This window comes from Tremella mesenterica, assembly GCF_000271645.1.
Source record: "Tremella mesenterica DSM 1558 unplaced genomic scaffold TREMEscaffold_1, whole genome shotgun sequence".
In the NCBI taxonomy this organism is placed as follows: Eukaryota; Fungi; Basidiomycota; class Tremellomycetes; order Tremellales; family Tremellaceae; genus Tremella; species Tremella mesenterica.
Window position 1 is genome coordinate 2,602,608 of NW_006711225.1, and position 20,769 is coordinate 2,623,376.

General features: G+C 46.5%; 8 protein-coding genes across 8 annotated transcripts; 3 read left to right on the forward strand and 5 right to left on the reverse strand.

The window, feature by feature from the left end:
• Positions 1–289: 289 nt before the first annotated feature.
• Positions 290–2,082, forward strand: TREMEDRAFT_21878 (uncharacterized protein; the record flags this gene model as incomplete). Its single annotated transcript, XM_007000391.1, has 7 exons — positions 290–412; positions 460–729; positions 796–1,049; positions 1,178–1,350; positions 1,499–1,632; positions 1,681–1,819; positions 1,997–2,082. Coding segments are annotated over 7 exons (1,179 nt in total), but the record flags the coding sequence as incomplete, so codon positions are not given.
• Positions 2,083–2,326: 244 nt separating this feature from the next.
• TREMEDRAFT_58805 (uncharacterized protein) lies at positions 2,327–3,598 on the reverse strand (the record flags this gene model as incomplete). Its single annotated transcript, XM_007001348.1, has 4 exons — positions 2,327–2,448; positions 2,558–2,714; positions 2,914–3,001; positions 3,204–3,598. The coding sequence occupies 4 exons, from the start codon at positions 3,596–3,598 to the stop codon at positions 2,327–2,329; spliced, it is 762 nt and encodes a 253-aa protein (XP_007001410.1).
• A 338-nt stretch (positions 3,599–3,936) lies between these two features.
• Positions 3,937–4,979, forward strand: TREMEDRAFT_58806 (uncharacterized protein; the record flags this gene model as incomplete). Its single annotated transcript, XM_007001349.1, has 2 exons — positions 3,937–4,155; positions 4,509–4,979. The coding sequence occupies 2 exons, from the start codon at positions 3,937–3,939 to the stop codon at positions 4,977–4,979; spliced, it is 690 nt and encodes a 229-aa protein (XP_007001411.1).
• A 13-nt stretch (positions 4,980–4,992) lies between these two features.
• Positions 4,993–11,052, reverse strand: TREMEDRAFT_72829 (uncharacterized protein; the record flags this gene model as incomplete). The annotated part of the gene is made up of 5 exons (XM_007002089.1): positions 4,993–5,267; positions 5,405–6,439; positions 6,565–7,602; positions 7,650–10,712; positions 10,894–11,052. The coding sequence occupies 5 exons, from the start codon at positions 11,050–11,052 to the stop codon at positions 5,172–5,174; spliced, it is 5,391 nt and encodes a 1,796-aa protein (XP_007002151.1). The 3' UTR covers positions 4,993–5,171.
• Positions 11,053–12,029: 977 nt separating this feature from the next.
• On the reverse strand, positions 12,030–15,384 carry TREMEDRAFT_70773 (uncharacterized protein; the record flags this gene model as incomplete). Its single annotated transcript, XM_007001972.1, has 6 exons — positions 12,030–12,205; positions 12,253–12,339; positions 12,416–12,657; positions 12,702–14,350; positions 14,397–14,988; positions 15,150–15,384. 6 exons carry the CDS (start codon positions 15,382–15,384, stop codon positions 12,113–12,115), a joined length of 2,898 nt encoding a protein of 965 aa, XP_007002034.1. The 3' UTR covers positions 12,030–12,112.
• Positions 15,385–15,726: 342 nt separating this feature from the next.
• TREMEDRAFT_25654 (uncharacterized protein) lies at positions 15,727–16,577 on the forward strand (the record flags this gene model as incomplete). The annotated part of the gene is made up of 2 exons (XM_007000589.1): positions 15,727–16,024; positions 16,279–16,577. 2 exons carry the CDS (start codon positions 15,727–15,729, stop codon positions 16,575–16,577), a joined length of 597 nt encoding a protein of 198 aa, XP_007000651.1.
• Positions 16,578–17,446: 869 nt separating this feature from the next.
• TREMEDRAFT_25545 (uncharacterized protein) lies at positions 17,447–18,432 on the reverse strand (the record flags this gene model as incomplete). Its single annotated transcript, XM_007000577.1, has 4 exons — positions 17,447–17,724; positions 17,887–18,019; positions 18,064–18,169; positions 18,224–18,432. 4 exons carry the CDS (start codon positions 18,430–18,432, stop codon positions 17,447–17,449), a joined length of 726 nt encoding a protein of 241 aa, XP_007000639.1.
• Positions 18,433–18,665: 233 nt separating this feature from the next.
• TREMEDRAFT_66980 (uncharacterized protein) lies at positions 18,666–19,938 on the reverse strand (the record flags this gene model as incomplete). The annotated part of the gene is made up of 4 exons (XM_007001838.1): positions 18,666–18,768; positions 18,859–19,055; positions 19,193–19,435; positions 19,567–19,938. The coding sequence occupies 4 exons, from the start codon at positions 19,936–19,938 to the stop codon at positions 18,666–18,668; spliced, it is 915 nt and encodes a 304-aa protein (XP_007001900.1).
• Between the last annotated feature and the right edge of the window lie 831 nt (positions 19,939–20,769).

Consider the following 20,769-nt stretch of genomic DNA (forward strand, 5'->3'; position numbering starts at 1 on the left):
CACGCCGACGAAGCAACTCTCCGAGGGACAGGTGACTCCTGCACTTGGCACGGACCATGTCCCATCTTCTTCCATGGGTTACACTTCTTCGTTGCTTTACTTGGTAGACGGTCTGACCTCGTGCGCTTCTTCCACCATCAACACCATATCTTGGTCTCCTTTGGTTTCCGGGGCGCGGATGGTGATCTTGTCAATGATGAAACATTCCATCCGTCATGGTCAACTCCGAATCCTCTCTATGGATGGTGAGTGGACTTTTGGCTCTGCCTCAGCTGAACCCGACAAATGTGTGGAGATCAAGGTGATCAGGGATACCTTCTGGCTTCGGTTGGTCACCATGGGAGATTTGGGTTTCGCAGAGGCTTACATGGCTGGTGACTGTGAAGTCTCGAATCTACCTCAGGTTTTCAGAGTGAGTCAAATGTTTACCTCAGGGATAAATAAGTAACTTATACTCAGATCTTCATTCGATCTCGACCTTCTCTCGCATCGACCAACATACCAGGAGTTTCTACCCTCCCTTCGAAATTGTTCAGATATATATCTTCTCTTACGAATTCCCGTTTTGCAAATACACTCTCAAATACAATCTTCAACATCAGTGCTCATTATGATCTTTCAAACGGAATGTTTTCCGCTTTTCTCAGTGATGACATGACCTATTCATGTGCCATCTTCCCCGAACTCGACGCGGATCTATCTGCTCAAAAGCTCCATCATCTCAACAATGTTGATTTCTCAGAAAGGCTGAAGAATGATGCGGAATGTCATCGGACCCAGGAAGAAATAGTAAAGGGGCAAGACGAATTAGAAGACGCTCAGATGGCAAAGATTAGACATATCATACGTCAAGCTGATATCAGACAAGGTCATCGAGTGTTAGAGATAGGAAGCGGGTGGGGGAGTTTTGCGATTGAGGCGGTCAAGCAAACGGGTTGTACCGTTGATACTATCACTTTATCTGCTCAACAGAAGAAACTCGCGGAGGAAAGGGTCAAAAAGGCTGGTTTAGGTGGGAGAGTCAGAGTTTGGTTGATGGATTACAGAGCGTGGGTTGTTTTTGATTCTTTTCCTTTACAAGCCAGACGACAGTATAAGCTTCATGACGAAACAGTATCACAATGCTTATTGGGAAATGAATGAAGAAAAGAGATGATGAAGTGTTGTTGATCTTCAGTCTGCCCGAAAGTTGGAAATCGTCATTCGACAGGGTAGTCTCCATCGAAATGCTCGAACAAGTCGGTAAAGAATTCACTCCTGGTTATTTCTCCGTGCTCGACTCTGTATTGAAGTCCAACGGAGTGGCTTGTTTCCAAGTCATCACTATCCCAGAAAGTCGTTTTGAGCAATGTGAGTTGCTTCTTCTCTTGAACACCATCCTCTGCCTCTTGTCTATTTACCCCCGCAGGTGCTACAGTGTAGCATGAGCTGTTCGTACAGCTTTTGTATGTCGAAGTACGAACATACTTGAAGTGATGGACGGATCGCTTATGTTCAGACCAGAAAGGAATCGACTTTATACGTAAATGGATCTTTCCAGGTGGTTTCCTTCCTACTATCAGCTTCATCACCGATGCTATACAGGTAGGAGCGAACAACAGGTTGATTATTGATTCCGTCTCTAATATCGGTGTCAGTTTCTATTCATCTCTCGTAGTTGGGTGACTCGTTGACAATCAGCCGCATTACGCTCGTACCTTGAGAGAATGGAGACGAAGGTTCTTACAGAACTTCGATGAGCTTATATCTCCTGCGTTACGGGCTGAACATCCGGAAATGACTGCTGGAGATATCGAGGTTTTCAAGCGGAAATGGTTATGTGAGTGTACCTCCAGTCAAATACTTTCCTTGTTTTCTGAGGTCTCTGCGCCGTCAACGTAGATTCCCGTCATCTCGTCATGGTTCTTTGGTATGATCGCTCGGTCATGGTTGTGATCTCAAGTGAGAACTTTGGATTTAAGATACAGCCTATTTGAAATCTTTCAGCTGACATCAGACTATTTCTGTTATTGTGAAGTAGGTTTCTCTGAGAGAATTCTAGGGGACCATATCTTCACTTTGGTCAGGGAAGGTAACAGAGAATACGGGTGCACGACTTTGGCATGAATTAACGACGATATATATGGATAACACTTGCATATAGAAGTATCCTTGGGAAGTCATAAAATTACAACGGTTATGTTACATTGAATGAACTGAATGACAACCACGCCAGAAATCTTTTCTTCCTTTGTGAAAGGCTCTCTCACCCTTGTCGCTTGTCGAATGGACGAAGTGGAATAGAGGTGTAGGTTGGTAGATGAAGAGTCATCAGGGTACAGTGGGATTATCGTTTCAATGAAGGTTTGACAGTCTTGCCTGTGGTATCTTCCCATCGTTCTTTAGCTATTCTTAGATGTTCAGGTTTCAACGCTCCTGTGGCTTTTTGTTCGGCTTGGACCTCTTTGGCTGGAGCTTAGCGCAATCCAGTTTCATTTATTGTAAGAAAATGTGGATATATGATGCGAAATGTGGGGGAAGGTCAGCCAGGGCAAGACGCCGAAAATGAGATATATACTATTGAGGGTGAGACATTGATGAGCAGGGGTATGTATTTTGATAGTTTGAAGAAATCTACCTAATTCAATGATCTCAGCTAGGTAAATCTTTCCTAATCCAGCAACAATCTGCGATAGACTAGGTTTGATATGTTGGTCGAAGAATTCCCTATTAAGCTACGATTAATATCAATCCTCAGTGACTTTGTTTCGTTCCTACTTGTGGCCGAGAAGACGAGAAGATGTATTTCGATACCCTTCGATTTACGCGTTGAGTTCTGTATGTATATTGATGGTGAGACGGGGGAAGATCAAACAGACAGAGAGGGATGAGTGGGCAAGAAGGAAATGAAAACAGAGAAACGACAAGACTTACCCTACTGACAGCTTGTTTAGGTAAAATGACAGAATAAAAAGTATCGTATCTCTTCGCTTGGTCAGAATCCATGAGACCTCTCAACATGCTGATGATTAGTGCACTCCATGACAACTCCCCTCATTCCCCTCATTCATTTCAATCGTGAGAGCCTACACCTCGAGGTCTTGATAGCCTAAGTTCGAAGGAGAAGGACCACACAGCTTCCCTCCAAACATGTTACAAAAGAATGATAGTTGTCATTGTCCAGTGTAAGAAGATAGAAGGAAGTTATAGTAGAGTAAACCCACTTTGTCTCCATCATCCTCTTTCTTCTCCTTTTAACCACACCTTTCCCTTCCTCCTCCTCCTCTACTTCCCCCTTATCCCTCACTTCCTCAACTTCACCTTCCTCATCCTCTTCTTCATCAGAAGCTTCCGATACAGCTCTTCTGGAAGTAGGAGCAGCTAAAATCTCCGAATCTGACACATCATCATTTTCGTCCAATGCACGAGTTTGATCAAGTGTCGTAGGTCTTGGTCGACGACGTTTTTTACCTATTGGTTTTTTGGTAATCGGAGTATTTGTGTCTCCAGTGAGGTTTGTAGATCCGGATGAACTTTGTAGATGAGATGGAGTAGGGGTACGTGTTGGAGAAAGTTTGTATGTTGTTGATGTTGGTAATGCGAGGTTATGTTGTGACATTGTGAAGTTCTGATTGCCCTCTCTTCTGTCTCCTTGTGTCCTTTTTGTCCCCTTAGTGATCCCAGAATCCTTCCACCATCATTTATTATGTTCAAACCTTGGACGCTGTCAACTGGAATTATGAATAAGATGAGAAGAATATGAACTTTGTTGACTGTACTCTACTCGTACAGTAGTAGAGAGTAAAGTAAGTACTTGACTCGAAGCAAACTCAGTAAGTGACCGTGGCTTTACTTTCCCACGGTCGTCTTTTCCCCTTCGACCTTCGATCACACACCCACCAACTGCGTTTCAACAACTGTCAGAGTGACCTGCTTTATACCGACCACAATAATGTCATGACGACCAAACCATTCCAAACTGATGCTTTAAGCCCATCTGCTCTACCCAGAGCTACTCTAGGTCGTTTTAGAACTCGTACATCAACGTCAGAAAGCACAGGAGGGGACGAAGAACGGTTAGATGTTTGGGCGGAAGAATTGAACAAGAGGGTGGATAAGGATATAAAAGCTTGTTTAAATGGTTTGAAAGATGTTGTTGAGGTTGCTGGAGGTAATGTGAGTGAACAGAGTCATCAAAACCAGTCACTCTTCGTCATGAACGTTTACACACATGTTTTATACTCACATCTTGCTATCTCTACACTCTCCTGAATACTTCCCACTTTCGGGGTTGGAATCCTCCTCCCTCTACTCTACGCCTTTCGACTCTCCCACATTGCACCTTTGAAGAGGGTACAGGATATCATTGAACAAACCTTATCTGTATGTTTCATGGATAATGAGTTTGAAGCTTAGTAAGCACTCACCTATGTCAAGACGGTGGGATCGTGAACTCGTTCTTAGATAAAACAGTGGTGCGACAGACGTCGCCCATGAGTCGAAAAATAGATGGTTTATCTGACAATCAGACAACCGAACCAACTTTAGACGCATTAAACCTCAAACATCGTACTGCTTCCCTCGTCCGGTCTTGTCAACGACTACGAGACGTAGCACATGAACTGAGATTGTTGTTACTTCTTGGTGATGTGGAGAATCAAGCTTTGGCGCGAGATAGAGAAATGGGACGTGTGAGGGAAGAAGTAAAGATGAGAAGGAAAGAAGTTGCCACAGAAACTGGAAGGTTGGTCAATCATGGAAGTACGATTGATGATGATGATGAAGATGGGGTCGAAGATGGGAGTGACGATGACGATAACGGGAGAAATGTGGATGAGGAGGAGGAAAGTCCAGGTGAAGACGAAGATGAAGACAACTCTGGGTCAGGTCATGAACATGGAGAAACGATCCATGGTCAAGTTGGGGGTAATGATGATGGTGAAGAAGATGATGACGACGAAGGATTATTCGGTGAAGAAGAAGATATGGAAATGGATTGAAAAGTTGTAAAATAACCAAGAAATCATTTGCATTCTCCTACGATGTACATAATATCATGGCGCATAGCGCATACCACGCAAACCAAGTGATTTGATGAAAACAAGATTACCAAGAGTCCAGATATTTCCAATCTACTCATCATCCACACTCCACAGTCATACCACACTGTAAACTAGATCTCGCACTGTCCCTCAATCTTCATTCTCATGGAAGGGCCACGCCACTGTAAGACGAGGTGGAACACCATCGGCTCTACCGATACCTCCCTCAGCCCACCATTCTTCATACTGTCCATCAGCATCGGCTCTGTGACTTTCACATGACCATACGCGCAACCACACCGGAGCGATTTAAGAGAAGAGGGTCTCTCAAGGAGTGACGGTGGGACTTGATCACAATGAAAAGATGAGACGACATGACTCACCTCTTTCTGTGCATTCTCAAACTCTTGGAACATCCTCACTGCGTACGGTTGAAACTTCCTATCATATCCTCTATCTTCCTCTTGAACCTTCCTAATCACTCCCAATTGACCATTCTGTAATATAGCCTCTAGCGCTTGAGCAGTGTTGGTAGGTAACATAGAAGTTCTCTTCGACAATCTTGCAGAAACACGTGGAGAGCTCGATTTGCTGGGACTGGGAGGGAGAGAGGTTCTGTTTCTGTTCGGACTCGGAGGTTGAGGAGCAGGATCGAATGTATCGGATCTCGGTGAAGCTGTGGGTAATTCAAATTCAAAGGAAAAGAGACTCGAGCTAGTGTTCGAGTTTGAAACCGAAGTGGAAGCAGTTGTCGGATTTGTCATCGAAGTCATTGATGATGTCGATGATGAAGGTTTAGGTGGAGAAGTGGTAAGGATGGTAGGTGGAGGTGGTTTTCGATGACTGGGAGATGGTAACCTATCTGAATCTGGTGAATCTGGCATTGGCAACGGTGATCCTAATCTAGGTAAAGGGGGGATGATCGGACTAGTCCCCAGATTTGAACTCGAACCTAAACTTTGAGGATTAGGACTTAAAGATCTCATATTGGAGGGAGTAAGACTATCCCTTTCACCAGGAATAGGACTGGGTGATAATCCAGAATCTTTTCTTTTCTTTGTTTTACCAAACTTTTTAGAGATCCAATTACTTGCTTTCCCCCCTAAGCCCATTTGTTTACCCTCATCATCCATTCCTAATCCCAAACCGAGGAGTCGTTCAGCTTTTTGAGATCCTCCCGCATGAGGAGATTGAACCATCGTGATGGTAGATTTGCTCCTGGGAAAACTGCCTTCGACGGGAGTATGAGGTGGGTCCGATGTAGCGGCTTCGAAAGAAGAATTAATCTCAGATTCGTATTTATCGTGCCATTTTCTCATCCATGCAAGACGGGTTTGTAGAAGTGCGACGGAATCAACCTCGACTTCGTTGGATTGATCATCCTCTTTTGTAGTGTGAAAATGTCCTAAGCGGAATACCTACTCGTCAGAATTCTTCTGGTCATGTTTGAACCATCAGTACACCCCACCTGATTGGATGAAGAGCGAGCCAGGGGGAGGGGGAGAAGGGTGGGGAAAAGAGGAGGGTTAGTCAAAAAACTCACCACCAGACGCATCAGATAAGATCTGACAGAATGCGACCAAAACAGAACCAATCTCTCAAACATCTTCTTCTCCAATAACAAATTCTGACACAAAGCCCTCCTATCTTCCGGCCGAAGGGTCATAGCTTCCCAATGGGTGAAGATGAAAGCGATGACTTTGACCAATGTCAAAGCGTGATCTCCTTGAGTGAGTATCAAACCAAACAAGTAAATGAGGTATGACACGTCCAACACTGATGGTTTACCACTATCGAAAGGAGCGTCGACAATACCGTCTAGTAAATCAAACAATGAGAATACGGCTTGAGGTCGATAAAGAGATGTTTTGGTGATCAAATTTCTCGTCCATAGATTGACCATGTTACCCCATAATTGATCACCATCAACTTCTGCTGTTCCCCTCGAAGTGGGTACGAGTACCTGCATATGCGCCAAAGTACCAAGAGTTTCGACTAATCGTCGATTAGCAGTTTCGAGCACGGGAGGTTTCTGAGAAGAACGGAATGCGGCACCTTCGGAAATATCAAAGTTTGAAGTGGTGGATGATGTTGTCACTGCGTTAACAGCTCCGAGGATGTACGAATGACATTTCTTTGCCAATACCGCAGCCAAGTGGGCGTAACCGGGAGCTCGGAACAGTACACCAGAAGGGATGGGCTGATTACGTGCTTGATAGTGTTCGATGGATGGACCCAGATAATGTGCTAATCTTCGGTGATACGCACGGAAGAAGGCGTAGAAAAGCTCAGAATCATCAGATTGCCATCGTCTAAGCCAATTACCAGGTCTGAAAAGGAACGCCTCGGATTCAGCTGAGGTAGAGAAAGAAGGTGCCAATGCGCTCAAACGAGCCGCATACGCTTGGGCGTTATCATAGCACAATGGTCGAAGGAAAGAGGGATAAGAAGGTTGAGCAAAGTCGATGGGCCTGGTTTCAATGAGAGCTTCCCGGGTAAGACGCATGATAGCTCCTCTAGGAAGTTGAAGCACAGTGATGAGTTGTTCCCCTACATGAGGGATACGGAAAAAGGCAAATGCCTGATTGTCAGTCGTTGGAAGACCGAAGCTGATTTAAAGTCACTCACCAAGAACCTGCCGCAGAAAAGCAACGTGTTGTGGAACACTCCTTTAGCACCTAATTTGGCCATGACAAAATTCATGACCCTGATCATGGTCGCCGTGAATTTATCCTTGTGGCTGGAACTCCCCGACAAAGCTTCCTCTGAGAGACACGGACTTTCAATCATCGCTGCTAGTCCTTCGAGACAAGCACCACGTTCGTTGGCGGGCTGTTCAACTTGCAGTTCCAACATGAAAGCATCTATCCAGGCGAATCCCACTTCTCGGACCGCGGCGACACCTGCATCTCCAGGAACAATCGGTCGTTTCTCCAATTCCGACATGTGACCTAGTAGCTCATTACGTACCAAATTCGCCCTGTCAGTTGGTGATGAGGTCTGGGAATGGTGCCGAAAGACATAGAGCAAACGTTCAAGATCTCTGGCTAAAGACCGGAGAGTGATGTTGGAATCGGGGACGATGATCTTCGAAGGGGTTGTGAGAGTTCGAGTTCTTCTAGGAGGTTCTACAATCCCAACCTTCTCTCTTTCTGACTTGAGCATGTCAATTTTGACTTCCTTGACTTCTTCCACTTTTGGTGCAGGTAAAATGATGGGTGCAGCCTCGAGCAACATCTGCTTTGACTCGAAACTCCCAAGACGATCATCACGAATGAAAACCTTTCGAGTAGGAGTCAACGGAGCTTTGTAATCCACATATCCAAGAACAGTGGCAGTCCTGCTCTCGGGTGTCCGAGGGGGCGAGGGCGAAGGGGTTTCATGACTCGACATGGAGGTATCCGACGGTGTGGCATGATCAGATGATAGAATAGCCGATCGATCGGAAGATATCGAGGGTTTCGTCACATGTCTTGTGGGTGCTACCGGGGTGGATTCGTCCACCTCGAGCCCTGCATTGTTCATCGGCGAAGGGGTACGGGAAGCAAACGCCTTGCCTACTGGACTAGAGAGGAAATCGTTCGATTCAAGTACACGCCACAAATCACGGTTGGCACCACTACTCAGACCATCAAAACTTCTCGATCTCCTACGTTCTGAGCGTGTGCGGGTGAGCCCCGTGGGACTTGGCTTTGGTGTGATTCGGGTGGACAAGGACCGACTGGGGGAATAGTACGGGACATTGAACATGTCATCCTTCGATTTTCTCGGTGAACGTTGAGGTGAGCGACGAGGAGTCGAAGGGGATGTGCCAATTTTATCGAACGCCAGATTGAGCGATGAGCCAAAGTCGGGAAGTTGAAGAAGATGAAAAGTTCTCGAAGGGGCAATAGGGGAGATATCATAATCCTGCCTAGGGGGTGATGTGGGAGACGAGGATGAGCTCAAGGCCACATTCAAAAGCTTCAGGTCCGTCTGTCCCGTCGAAGGTGTACTCGGGGTCAATTGGCTCAGATATGGTAAGGAAGATGTCGGGAGAGCATCGCCCAGTTTGACCGGAGCCCCTATGTTGGATTTTCCCAGCTGAGAAGAGGTGCTTGTAGAGGGAGTGTTATGAACCTTCGCTTCTTTGACCTCGGGGGGTAATAAGGGTGACACAGGGGGCAGAGCCGGCAGGTCACGATTCGGGGGTGGCAGTCGTCTTGGAGGTGAGCCAGATGACATAATGGTGTTGGCTGAGACTGACGCCGCTCGCTGCATGGGTTGTCCAGTATGCATCGTCCTCTCGACTGACAAGGAACTTCTGCCTTGCATTTGTGGAAGAGTCGAGCCAAGCGGCGGAGTTGAGGACGAGAACGAGTTAGGTGTTCTTGAGCGACCGAATGGAGGTCGAGGTAAATCGTCAGCCATCGATGGTCTGTTCACTCCTGTTCCTGGGTAATTATTTAGGATCGGGACAGGTGGAGTCTCCGATCTATCTTTCTTCCCACTAGCTCCACGGGCGAACAACGCTTTGAGAGCACCGGTGCTTTTCTTCAATGACAACCCAGAGGATTTCCTTTCTTCTTGTTGTAATGGCATGGTGCCTGCCACTCCCAATGCTCGTTGTTGCTCCTTCTGCATAGCCTTGATTTCCTTCTTAGATAGACGTAAAGCGTCGGTGGAAGTCCGAAGGAGATCATGCGATCTTCTGGTCTGAAGCGAGGGCCGGGGAGGGGGGGCTGGTTCGACCTCGAACATGCTCTGTCTCGCGCCTGCTTGCAAGACTGTCGACGCTGGAGTACTGAGTGAGCTCTGCCTTTGTCTGCTGGGCATAGGAGAAGGACTGGTACTTCTCAAGTGATCCATGGATTTCCGTCCATATGGCTGAGTGACGGCTCTTTTGCTCGACGTAGGTGACAATGGTTCTGAATGAGCGCGGTCAAAGTTGGGTCGTTTAGGGGACCTGATATCCCCTTTCATGGGTACCATTGTGGCCTGTGGCAATCGCATAGGCCGCTGGGGTGGGATAGACTGAGAAGATGGGATAGGCAGGTTGTTGACTGTCTCTTCTGAAGGTGAAATGATTTGAACCCAATCTTGACTCAAACGATTCTGTTTGTTGTCCGTCTTGATTGGCGCAGGAGGTAATCTAGCTCTGTGCGGTGCTTTGATGGGTCTGGGCGGTGAAGATGCCTTTGTCTCGACTGTGTAGATTGAAGAAGGGACAGGAGGAAGAGGTGCTTGAGTCATTGCCGGTGGTAAGATGGGTTCTCTCTTTCTAGACTCGACTCTTTTGGTCTGTAATGTAGGACTACGTTGTTCCGTCATATGTTTGACTTCTGTCAAAGCCAAAGGTATGCTAGAAGTGGGACTGGTGGTGTGTGTATCGAAAGATCCAGAGCTGGAAGCGATAACGACGGGTGGACGATGATGACCCACTTTAGAATGTGGGGTTTTGAGAGTATGAGAAGATGTGGAATCTGCCGTGGAGAGAGAAGAGATTGAACGCCCCTTTGAGTGAGGTGGGATAGCGGTGGGAGCTGTGACTGATCGTTGTTTTGGGACGGCAGGCATGGGAGGTATAGAGAAGAGTGGTGAGGTAGGGGATGTCATATCTGATAAATTCGACATATTTGGACCTGGACTCGGAGAACGTCCTCTGGGAAGAAAAGATGTAGGACCAGATAAAAAAGGTGATTGTGAATGTATCTGAAAATTAGTCGAATTGTAGGATATAGCGCCCACTTCAAAGCCCTATCCCTATAACATACACGGTCAGATGACCGAAGGGAGAAAAGAGAACTCCTTTATCCTTTCAACCCCTATTCACATACTATTGTGAGTGGAACGAATGTGTGAAAAAATGTGTCAAGAATGATTTCTCTCTCACCTGCGTTTGTGAAGAACTAATGTTACCCAAATTACCAACTCCTCCACCGAGTAAAACAGGCTGCGCACTACCACCTCTTCTTCGAGAACTTCGGGCTCCTTCCCTAGCCCGAGGAGCCGGTAAGGGCATAATGGTAGGTTGATATGTTGATGTGGACATGATGGTCCTACGTCAAATTTCAATGACAAGGGACGATGGAGGGATGTGAGTGTTGAGAGATGAACGCGTCTGAAGGATCATCAGCATGTGTCTTTGTGTCCAATCAGCAAGAGATCAAGGTGTGTATGAAGGGGGGAATCATCATCAAACTCCTCTGATCTTTCGCCGCGGCCGTATACAGGTAGACGTCAGGGGGGCTCATTTGTGAGAAAATAGCCTTTGGAAGACTCACTAAAGGGAGTTCCTTGGATCTTTTTCGAGAGGTTCAATGGTAGTATACCTCTGTTCGTTTCCTTTTACTTTGCCAAAGCTTGAGAAAGACAAGAAGGAGGTCCAAAGGGTGAAGGTGGGAATTTCAAAGGACGTCCAGGGGGGGCTGACAGAAGAGGAGAAGGTCGTTGATTTCCTCGTATGACAAGCTTTGGATTGATGCAGAAGGAGTGACTAAGGTATAAGGATACAGTCGACGTGGTCTGATAAGAGTCGGTTCACTATATCGTCCAATGGCCAATGGTAGGTCGTGAAATCTCGTTAAAAGTGTGGCGTGTCGAAATGGTCTTGTTCGTGAAACCAGCCATCAACGCGAGGTGTTTTTTTCTGAAACTGATCGATGCCGAGAGTTGGTGGATCAACACCGATGAACTACTATCAGAGCAGTGAATGCTAGATGGGATAGGGATAGAGGGGAGTTGTAGTGTTTGTGAGGTATGATAGGAGGTATAATGCAAAGGGTGTGAGTTTGTGGTGGCCCGTGTGCAAAAGAAAGAAAAAGCAAAAGCAACCTTTTACGCACAGGCCTATTCGACCACGCGTCGGCCACTTTACTTACTACTTTGGGTGAATAGACGCGTCCATGTGTTCCTCGCTTCCCCACATGTCCCACATCCCAAACCTCTTCCCTGTCAATGGCTGCACCCTAAGGCGGCACTCTGCGGGTGACGTCGGCCAAGAGCTACTTACTACAACACAAACACAAGCAACAGATAGGGTAGATACATGTATTTATTGACGAGCGGAGCGGCGTATGACAATTACTGGTTACAACAGCTTAAAACCTGGCTCAAAAGAATTTAGTGAACAATCCCGCTTCTCTCCTTCCCCTTGGTTGTTGGTCATTTTGCAAGTTCACAAGGCTTTGTAATGACCGCAATACCTAGGAGTCAGTACAAGACCCCCATCTAGAACGAAAATTATACATACCTGCTCGAGTTTATCTTTACGTTCTTGTAAGTCTAGATGATGGCGAATCTTTGGATTCTCACGAGCAAATTTGGCGATTTGTTCACGCTAGATATCAGCATGATTCTTTGGGTAAAAAAGTTTGGTACAACTAGGAGAAAAGAAGCAGCATGATTAGACTCACGTTCAAATCATACAATATCCTCGAATCTATCTCTCTAGGAAACTGGTAGAAGAACTGTTCTAATAACTCAATGTTGATAAACATCGTGCTGGTATATGCCAATTTATCCGCTACAACAGCCAAGAATGCTTCTGGACAGAATGCGGCTTGGTCTGGGCCCAGACGACATCGACGAGATTTCAATGCCGTTTGACGGAGTTTCAACAGAGCTAATCGATTTGAAAGCAAAAGAGCATGACGGCCTACATCTGTCAGCTCATCTACCATATTGACGAAGCGAACTTACCATCGACGATCTGTGCCGGTGAGTATTTGTACGCATCCAATATCGGTGTGTCATCCTCCGTCGTCATCTCCACTTTTGTTTCCCCCTCGGACTCCTCTGTCGAAGATTTGGTTGATGCCACTGGCATTGCTAACCTTCTCTTCAGTCTTGCTTCTTCCCATTTCTCCAGATCAGCCACATGTCCCACCAAGCCATTTAGTCTCCTACTCCCTCCCACCCTCTTCCTGATCTCCGACAGCTTCAGATCACATCTAGATATCTCCTCTTCGAACTTTTTCTCGGCTCTTTCTCTTCCAGAAGCCCATTCCCTATCGTCCATCTCAATCTCATACTTGTACGGCTTTATGCAATTTTCCACTTGATCAGCCGTCAAACCCATCCTCTCGCGTAAGATGGCATGACTGAATTCTACGATACGTTCCGCCGCTCCTGGGTGAAATGTGAAAGGTTCACCAGTGGCTATACTGTCGATCAAACCACGGAGTCCGTCAGCCACAAGAGCTGTGGAATCACGACCTATGCCAGATTTCGTGAGGAGAGAAGAAGCAGTTTCAAGTTTGTATTTCCAATATGAGTCTAAGTCTTCTGGTGAGATGCGACGATCATCTGCCAGTTTGGTAAGTTCGGGAGTACGGGAATCGGTCCAATAAAGTTGTTCCAAGATGTCCATTAGACGGTCATCGAGCATGGCTTTGAGTTTAGAACGGACAGCGGGTTTAGAGAATTGAGATGTGTAATCTTTGAAGCGAGCTTTCAAGGCGTCCACAGTTTCGGCGACGTATGATTCGGATGTTATCCGTCGATCGTTGTATTGAACTTTGAATTGATAGGCCGCTTCTTCCAGTTCTAGCTGAACAGCATTTGTAATTCCATGAAGACTCGCAGACATACTCGATTCCAACACATCCATCAATCTTCTCCTCAATGTGTGCGTTCCGACCAATAATCTCTTCTCCCCTCCTAATCTCCCCTTTCCTCCAAAATACTTCGCATTCTCTCCGAAGAACTCCTCTTCTCTTTTTACCGCTGCCTGAGTCAGATTCTCCTTTTCTCCCATGATACTCTTGAGCACCCCAGACGTGGGAGGGGCTTTGCACACCACTCCTACATATCCCAGATGCAAAGGATATCTATCACCAGATATGATCTGGGCTCCTATTTCCGGCTTGACCAAGTCCATTTTAGTAACCACTCCGATGGTCCTCGTCCCTAATGGATCCACTCTCCTGCTCGCTCGCAAAGCGGGAGAATTCGCTAAATCCACATCGGCCGCGCAAACAGCTAAGATGATATTAGGCTCCCGGATGTATTTCTCGCACAATGCTGAGATCTTCGTCTTGAGTTGTTCTGGTTGATCCATAGACGAAAGCTGTATGTATCCTGGTAAATCGATAAGAGTGAGATCAGGGACATTGGGTGATGAGATTTGTAATTGTATAGGATCATCTGACACAGCTTGTTCAGGAGGTACAGCGAGGTTCAATTCTGTGAGAGTACGTTGGATGGTGGCAAATGAAGTGATTTTTCCTAGATGAGGCATGGATGGAAAGACTCCATATTCTTCAGGAGTGGAAGATGAACTCGCAGCATTGGAGGATTTATGTACCAAGGTCAATTCGATAGGTCGACGAGTTACCATATTATCACCCCTGTGCAATCAGCTCGCATATCTACATGATTGACTCGATGACTGACTTTGGAAGGAATTCGTGTCCCACGATAGCTTCGAGGACGCTACTCTTGCCTGAACTTTGAGAACCGATGACGACGATTGAAGGGAGTTTGAGAGCATCGCTCTGATCCACGCTGAGCAAAACCGATCTAATCTCTATCAACTTTTTTGTGAGTTGTAGTAGATTGTGTTCCTCTCCTTGTGCAGGAGGTGCAGGCATCTCATCCTCATTCTTAGACCTTTCAGATGACAATGCGGCAGCTCCCACTAGTCCAAGTAAAACTTCATCACCACTAGGGGAAGGTTCTCCTGGTCCTTCACCAGGTCTCCAATCTTCTCTTTTTCCACCGCCATTCCCTCCGCTAGGTGGAGGAATATCAGACTCTTGTGAAAAGTTCGCTTTGACAGCTTCCCACCATTCCTTACTTCCTCTTTCGAAAGCGCCGATGGAATCTTGTGTTTCAGCCACTCGATCTGCGAGTTTGGACGATAAGGCGTTCCCGATCGATTCTGCGGTCAGAAGACCAGATTGAAGGGCGGAGGTTGTATTGGCATAAACGGATGATACGCTGTCTGAGATGTTACCTAACATTTCAGACGTTGCGGCTCTCACACCTGTTTGTCAGCCATCGTTATTACTTTGACTTTCATCACAACATTCCATCTTCCTCGCCACCGACGACAACGATCTGACACGTTTCTTTCTCTTGAGCAATTTGCTATGTTGATGTACAGAACAATTATGAGACGCCGTGAAGAAAGAGAAGACCGCTTACCCTCCAATTTGTAATTTGCATAACCTAAAGCACCCGCACCAATAGCAGCTCCGTACAGTGGTACTCGGAACGCTCGAGCCACGACTCGGGGTACCGATGAAAAGGATATAGCTCTGACATGAGAGTGTCTCGATGGTACTCTTGGAGGAATGAACAGACGAGCTCTTGGTCTGGGTAAGGGGCGAAGGAGGGGACGAGGACGTAGTCGAAATCTAAGAGCTTGTCGGAGTAACATGTCGATATCTGGGTACTTCTCCAAACCTCGCACCTGAAATTCTCTAAATCAACACCGGATTCTCAACTTCTTTGATTCGTATCCTGTATATACTTGACTTTCAGCCAGTTCTAGCTGATCGCTGATCCTGAGGAAAAAGTTCGTCGCAGGGAATCCGAGACGGCATAAGTGACGAGCAACTACGAGTGAAGAGACGACGCGCTTCTCGGCGGCGGACGGCAAAGAGTTTGAATAGTAAACGGACATCCTTCAATCTCCGTGCAGGATTACCACCAAAAGTTCTTCCCGCACTGCTTGAAACAATTGCTATAGTACCTAGTACCTCTCATAGGGCATAGCAACATGGTTCGTTTCAAAAACCGTTACCTTCTCGTCGAATTTCTCAATCCATCTTCCCTTTCTCTCCTCCCCACTACCCAGACAACAGACCACAAGCATCAACCCATTGATGACAGCGACTCGGACGATGAATACATTCCCGTTCCTCTACCCGGCGCGGTATTCTTATATCCCACATTACCAAATGGAGGTCTTGGACTAGGTGAGGATGGTGGACAAGTGATTTATAGATCTACAAGAAATCAGATAGTAGAGGTTTTCGGGGATGAGGGATGGGGTAGAGTGGCAAGTAGTTTCAAAGGTGTGTTCGACAACACCTTCTTGTTTCTTATCACCCAAAGAAAAAGGTCATTTCTTCTATCGTCTCAATCATGGTCATCTTTCACATGTATTCACATTTACCCGAAGAAAGACATGGACCTGTGTAGCTTCTGTGGTGCTGGTGAAATTGAGAGGTGTGTGCAAAGAGATACGTAGGAGGACATTGAAGTTTAGAGAGGATCTCGAATTTCTCGAGTTATTTGAAGAAATACGATTAAAAACTGACTTTCGAAGTGATCTATCACTCCCCTCTCACATCGCTTACCATCCTACGAATAGCTCGACCTCATGTCCAAACTTTACATACAGGAATCACCCTCCTCTCGCTCACACCGCCTAGTAACAGGGACGTCCGATTAGTTCCACGTGTGATAGGTTTGAGCGGGACTATTCGTAAATGTCAAAATCGAGCTATTGCGAATCATCGTTGGGTCGTCGCTTGTCTCCTTGGGGGTATGGGGGAGGTGGAGAGGGAAAAGGTGGAAAAGGTAGAGAAAAGGGAGAGGGAAGCTATGGAGAGAGTTGAGGGATGATCAGAAGAATTCCAATACAATCTCGCTCTCACCACGTTCACACAGAATGGAACTCTAACCATACCTCATACCGAAAAGGTCTTCGACCTGTACTCGGGCTCATCACGGCAACACAACAACGACCTATTCTGTCCGGCTTTGAAGCCTTTCGGGACACGCTTCGACGTATTGTTCATTGGACGAATGGATACACATTCATGTCATCGCTCAGATACTCGCTACGCGCTACGATTTTGTTGTACATTGGACACAGGAAAAATGTATCAATTTCTGCCGTCCTCAGAATCGTTACGAGAACGTCTTGGACACTGAATATCAGCCTCATCTCCCTCAATTCATTACACGGTAACTTCATTGCCCAAGTGATCATCGGCCATCGGATAGGTTGAAAATGACGAGTGATATGGGGGAAAAGGAATGACGCCGACTTACCATATCGAGGTTCATGCCATCCTCCCATAGCCCCGATCCTACTTCTCATATCCTGTAACTCCCTCGAGCTCTGAGTTCGTACCTCATTCCTTGGACGAGATGACATATCCTATAACATCAACCATCAATCACTACAAATATACTCTACTGTTGTCTTCCCTTCCGCATCCAAGCAGATCAACACTTACCAGTGTCGTTGGTTTCTCGTCAATGTCAGGTCTGGAGAAACAACACCCCATCCTGTGTCGTCTCATCCAATGAGGAGGTCATGAAATGAATCATGACATGGCGATGATGGTAAGCGATGGCTAAGGACAGCCACGCGGATCAATTTGCTATTCCCATCATACGAGTCGTTCGGTCCGTGATGATGATCGCTTCCACCTCGGATGGATGAACGGATGTTTCTCGTTCCCAGGTCCCCTACCTCGTTTGAATCACTTCCCCTTCTTCTTTCCTGATTTCGGAGTTACCAGTTTTTCCTTCTCCTCTGTCTTTGATGGAGGTTGACCCCACGTCATCTCCCATTCCACCAATTCTCTCCACTCTTCAACTTCGTCATGTCGTTCACCACATCTGGACAAATCTTGCCATTGTTCCAAAGCTAATTTGGATTGATCAAAGGTCGTTTCGGAAGATGAGATTAGTTGAGAGAGATGACGAAGTTTTGATAGATGTATAGAATGCAAAGTGAAGATTGAAGGGAGACTGTTCACTATATTCTTCAGCCATACAAACTTGACACACATTTCTCCGTACTGTTACTCCTTGTGAATATACGGTTCAACAAGTAGATTCAAGTAGATTCAAGTATATGAAGTATGTATGTGATGTCTGAAAGAAAAGAAAGCAATAGCATAAATAACCGTAAACTCACCAAACCTATCCATAGTCCATGTCATCCACATAGGTGTTTTCAATACGAACTCCACTCCTTCTCTAGAATAAGCATCAATGAATAATCCTTCTCCAACTTCTACTAAACTTTGTAATTTTCCCAATGATTTATCCTACTCATTAACCCTCTCTCTGACTATTCGCTCTCACAACTCACAAGTTTAATCAACACGTCGTTCAATGAAGAACGTGAGTTACGAAGTTGTATAAGGAAAGGGAGTATGGATGGTCGATCTGGGTTTTCTTCAAGTTGTAATATATTTCTATCTATCAATGGTGAACAGATTTGCTGGTGATATAGAGGGATGTGAACTGACTCTATCGAAGTTCGAGCATCTACACAAATTTTCCCGTACTTGGGTCCGTCGTGAGAGACCAGATCGTCCCATTGATCAATGAGAGAGATGATGGATTGAATGAGATCTCGGAACATGCGATGATGTGTTGTTTCTTTGGTCTCTGGAGAAGGTACAAGTGGGGTTGAAGATGTTCGAGAAGGGGTGGATAGGGATGCTAGACGGGACATAGTCGTTGCAAGAGTAAGTTAGTTAGGTGAGAAATTGTCAGGAGGAGAGTGGAGTGGAGGTCAGTCGTCACGTGCCTGAAGCAACTGTGTATCTAAATCTTGGGAGAACAGGTTTATCACACATAAGGAAGATTTCCTCGGGTACATCTCAAGTTGCACCTCAAGACTGTACGGATGTGTGCTACACAAAGATGCATCAAACACTAGGAAGAACATTCAAAACACCTTGTCTATTAAAGAACCTGGGGCAAGACCTCCTCGAGTGTAGGACCGGTAGCTTTCCATCCGAGCTCGGCCGTCTTGGTCCCGACCGATTTCATGGTTGAGCCGATGAGCCTAAGAGGTCAGCGTTATGCTCTTCTCTCGAGATATGAAAAGGAGTGAAACGTGGTAACAAATTGTGAAAAATGAGAGCGGTTTACTCACCCAGCGATGAAACCAGCTTCCTCGAAGGAGACGGTCTTGGGCGAAAGGTTGAGGGCGTTGCCGAACACTTCAGCGAGCCTCTTCCAAGTGTAATCGAAACCGGGGGCGATGAAATATCGGTGGGCGCTAGCACCAGAGGCGGTCTCTGTGTATTTGAGAACAGCGATGATGGCAGAGACGGCATCGTCAATGTGGATCTATTCGTCAGCCCTTTTTTCATGCGAAGACCAATAGCAGACTCCGGAGCACCAGAAAGGGAATGGGAAGAGAGAGAGATCTTAAAGTGAACAGGAGATAAAGATGATAGGAAGACAAGTAGACCAAGAGGACTGACCATTTGCATAACACCTGAACCATCTCCGATCACAGGGGTGTATCCGAGTTGCTTGGCGTTGCTCGAGTAGAGGTTGACGAACACACCAGAGGAGGCACCTTTGATAACGGGAACACCGTAGATACCACCGATGGTAAGAGTGAAAGCTTCGAGACCTTCTTTGGCGGCATTGATAGCGACGACATCACCGGCACCGTTGAACATAGCATCGTGGATGGCTGCGATATCTTCGGCTTTGCTGTCCTGTATTATCAGCGCATTGTTCATTTGACAAGAGTCGTGTGGAAGCGAGGGTCTATCGGAGACCTTGTAAGTACCATACTACGCTGTCACAACGAATGTGAGAGAAGATGATAGTCAAGAACATTACTCACGTCCCAAAGCTTAGCATCATGATCATACTCTCCAGTCTTAGATCCGTTGATAAAGTTACCACATCCACTCAATCGGAGGAATGTAGCTTTGCTTCCCTTCAATCCTTCGACGGCAGCTTTGGTGGTAGCAGGGTCAGCCGAGTTGGCAGAGTCGATGACCAAGTCGTAACCTTTGACAGCAGTTTCCAAACCTGACGAGTAATCTTGTTCGATAACCTTGACTCCCAAAGCTTGGACAGCGGCGATTTTGTCGGATCCAGGACGGACGAGAGCGGAGATGGAAGCCGAAGGGTAAGCTTTCTTGAGGGCCGGAATGAGGTGAGGACCGATAAGACCGGTAGCACCGAGGATGAGGATAGAGTTGTAAGTCATTTTGTGTGAAGGTTTGTTCGAGGTGGAAGTGGAAGTGGAAGTCGTCGAGGTGTTTTTGGTGGGTTTAGAACTGAAGAGGTTCTTAAGTTTGTTCAATGGACCGGGCATGTGGTTGATATAGAGTTGAGAAAGGGGGGTTTATATATCTTGAAGATGGTCAAAGGGACGTGAATGACTTTGTAAGCTCCTTAGATGATTAGTACTTTGAACGGTGATTGCAACGACGACTTATTCATACGCCAAGAGTGGCAAAACGACGTCAAGACGATTGCTGATCATGAAGCACGCCGCGCCCAGCTCGACCCGGGGTTGGACGGGCCATCCGGCGACAAAAATCAGCTTACCGGATGAGGTAATTTCTCCGATGAATAAGCAAGCATGAATAAAGCAGGTACAAAATCGTCTGACAAACTTACTGTACTCGGCAGGGAGACCGGCATCACGTTCATCAGGAATTGGGTAAGCAGATAGTACCATAAGCGCAGAAGTGTTCTAGTGTTTCAAGATGTTTCAAGGGTAGATTCATATGAAGCGAGCACAAAGGAGACGGATGTTTAAAGAGGGTTGAGCTTTTAGGATGTTCGAGCAGGCCATGGGCCATGGACCTGGAGATATGAGTTGGAGAAGGGAGTATACGAGAGGATGGCTCGACAAATGGTCAGCTGCATGCAGGCTGCAGGCGCCAGGCGTCGCAGGTGGGATTGGACGAGGAGAGGAAGAAAACCCGAACCGCTAGCCAGCTAGTCGCTTAAGTACTCATCGAAGGAGTTTCGACCCTGAACGGGGTAAACGCCGAGTGTGGCACCAGGCCCTCATGCCCCTCAGTGATCA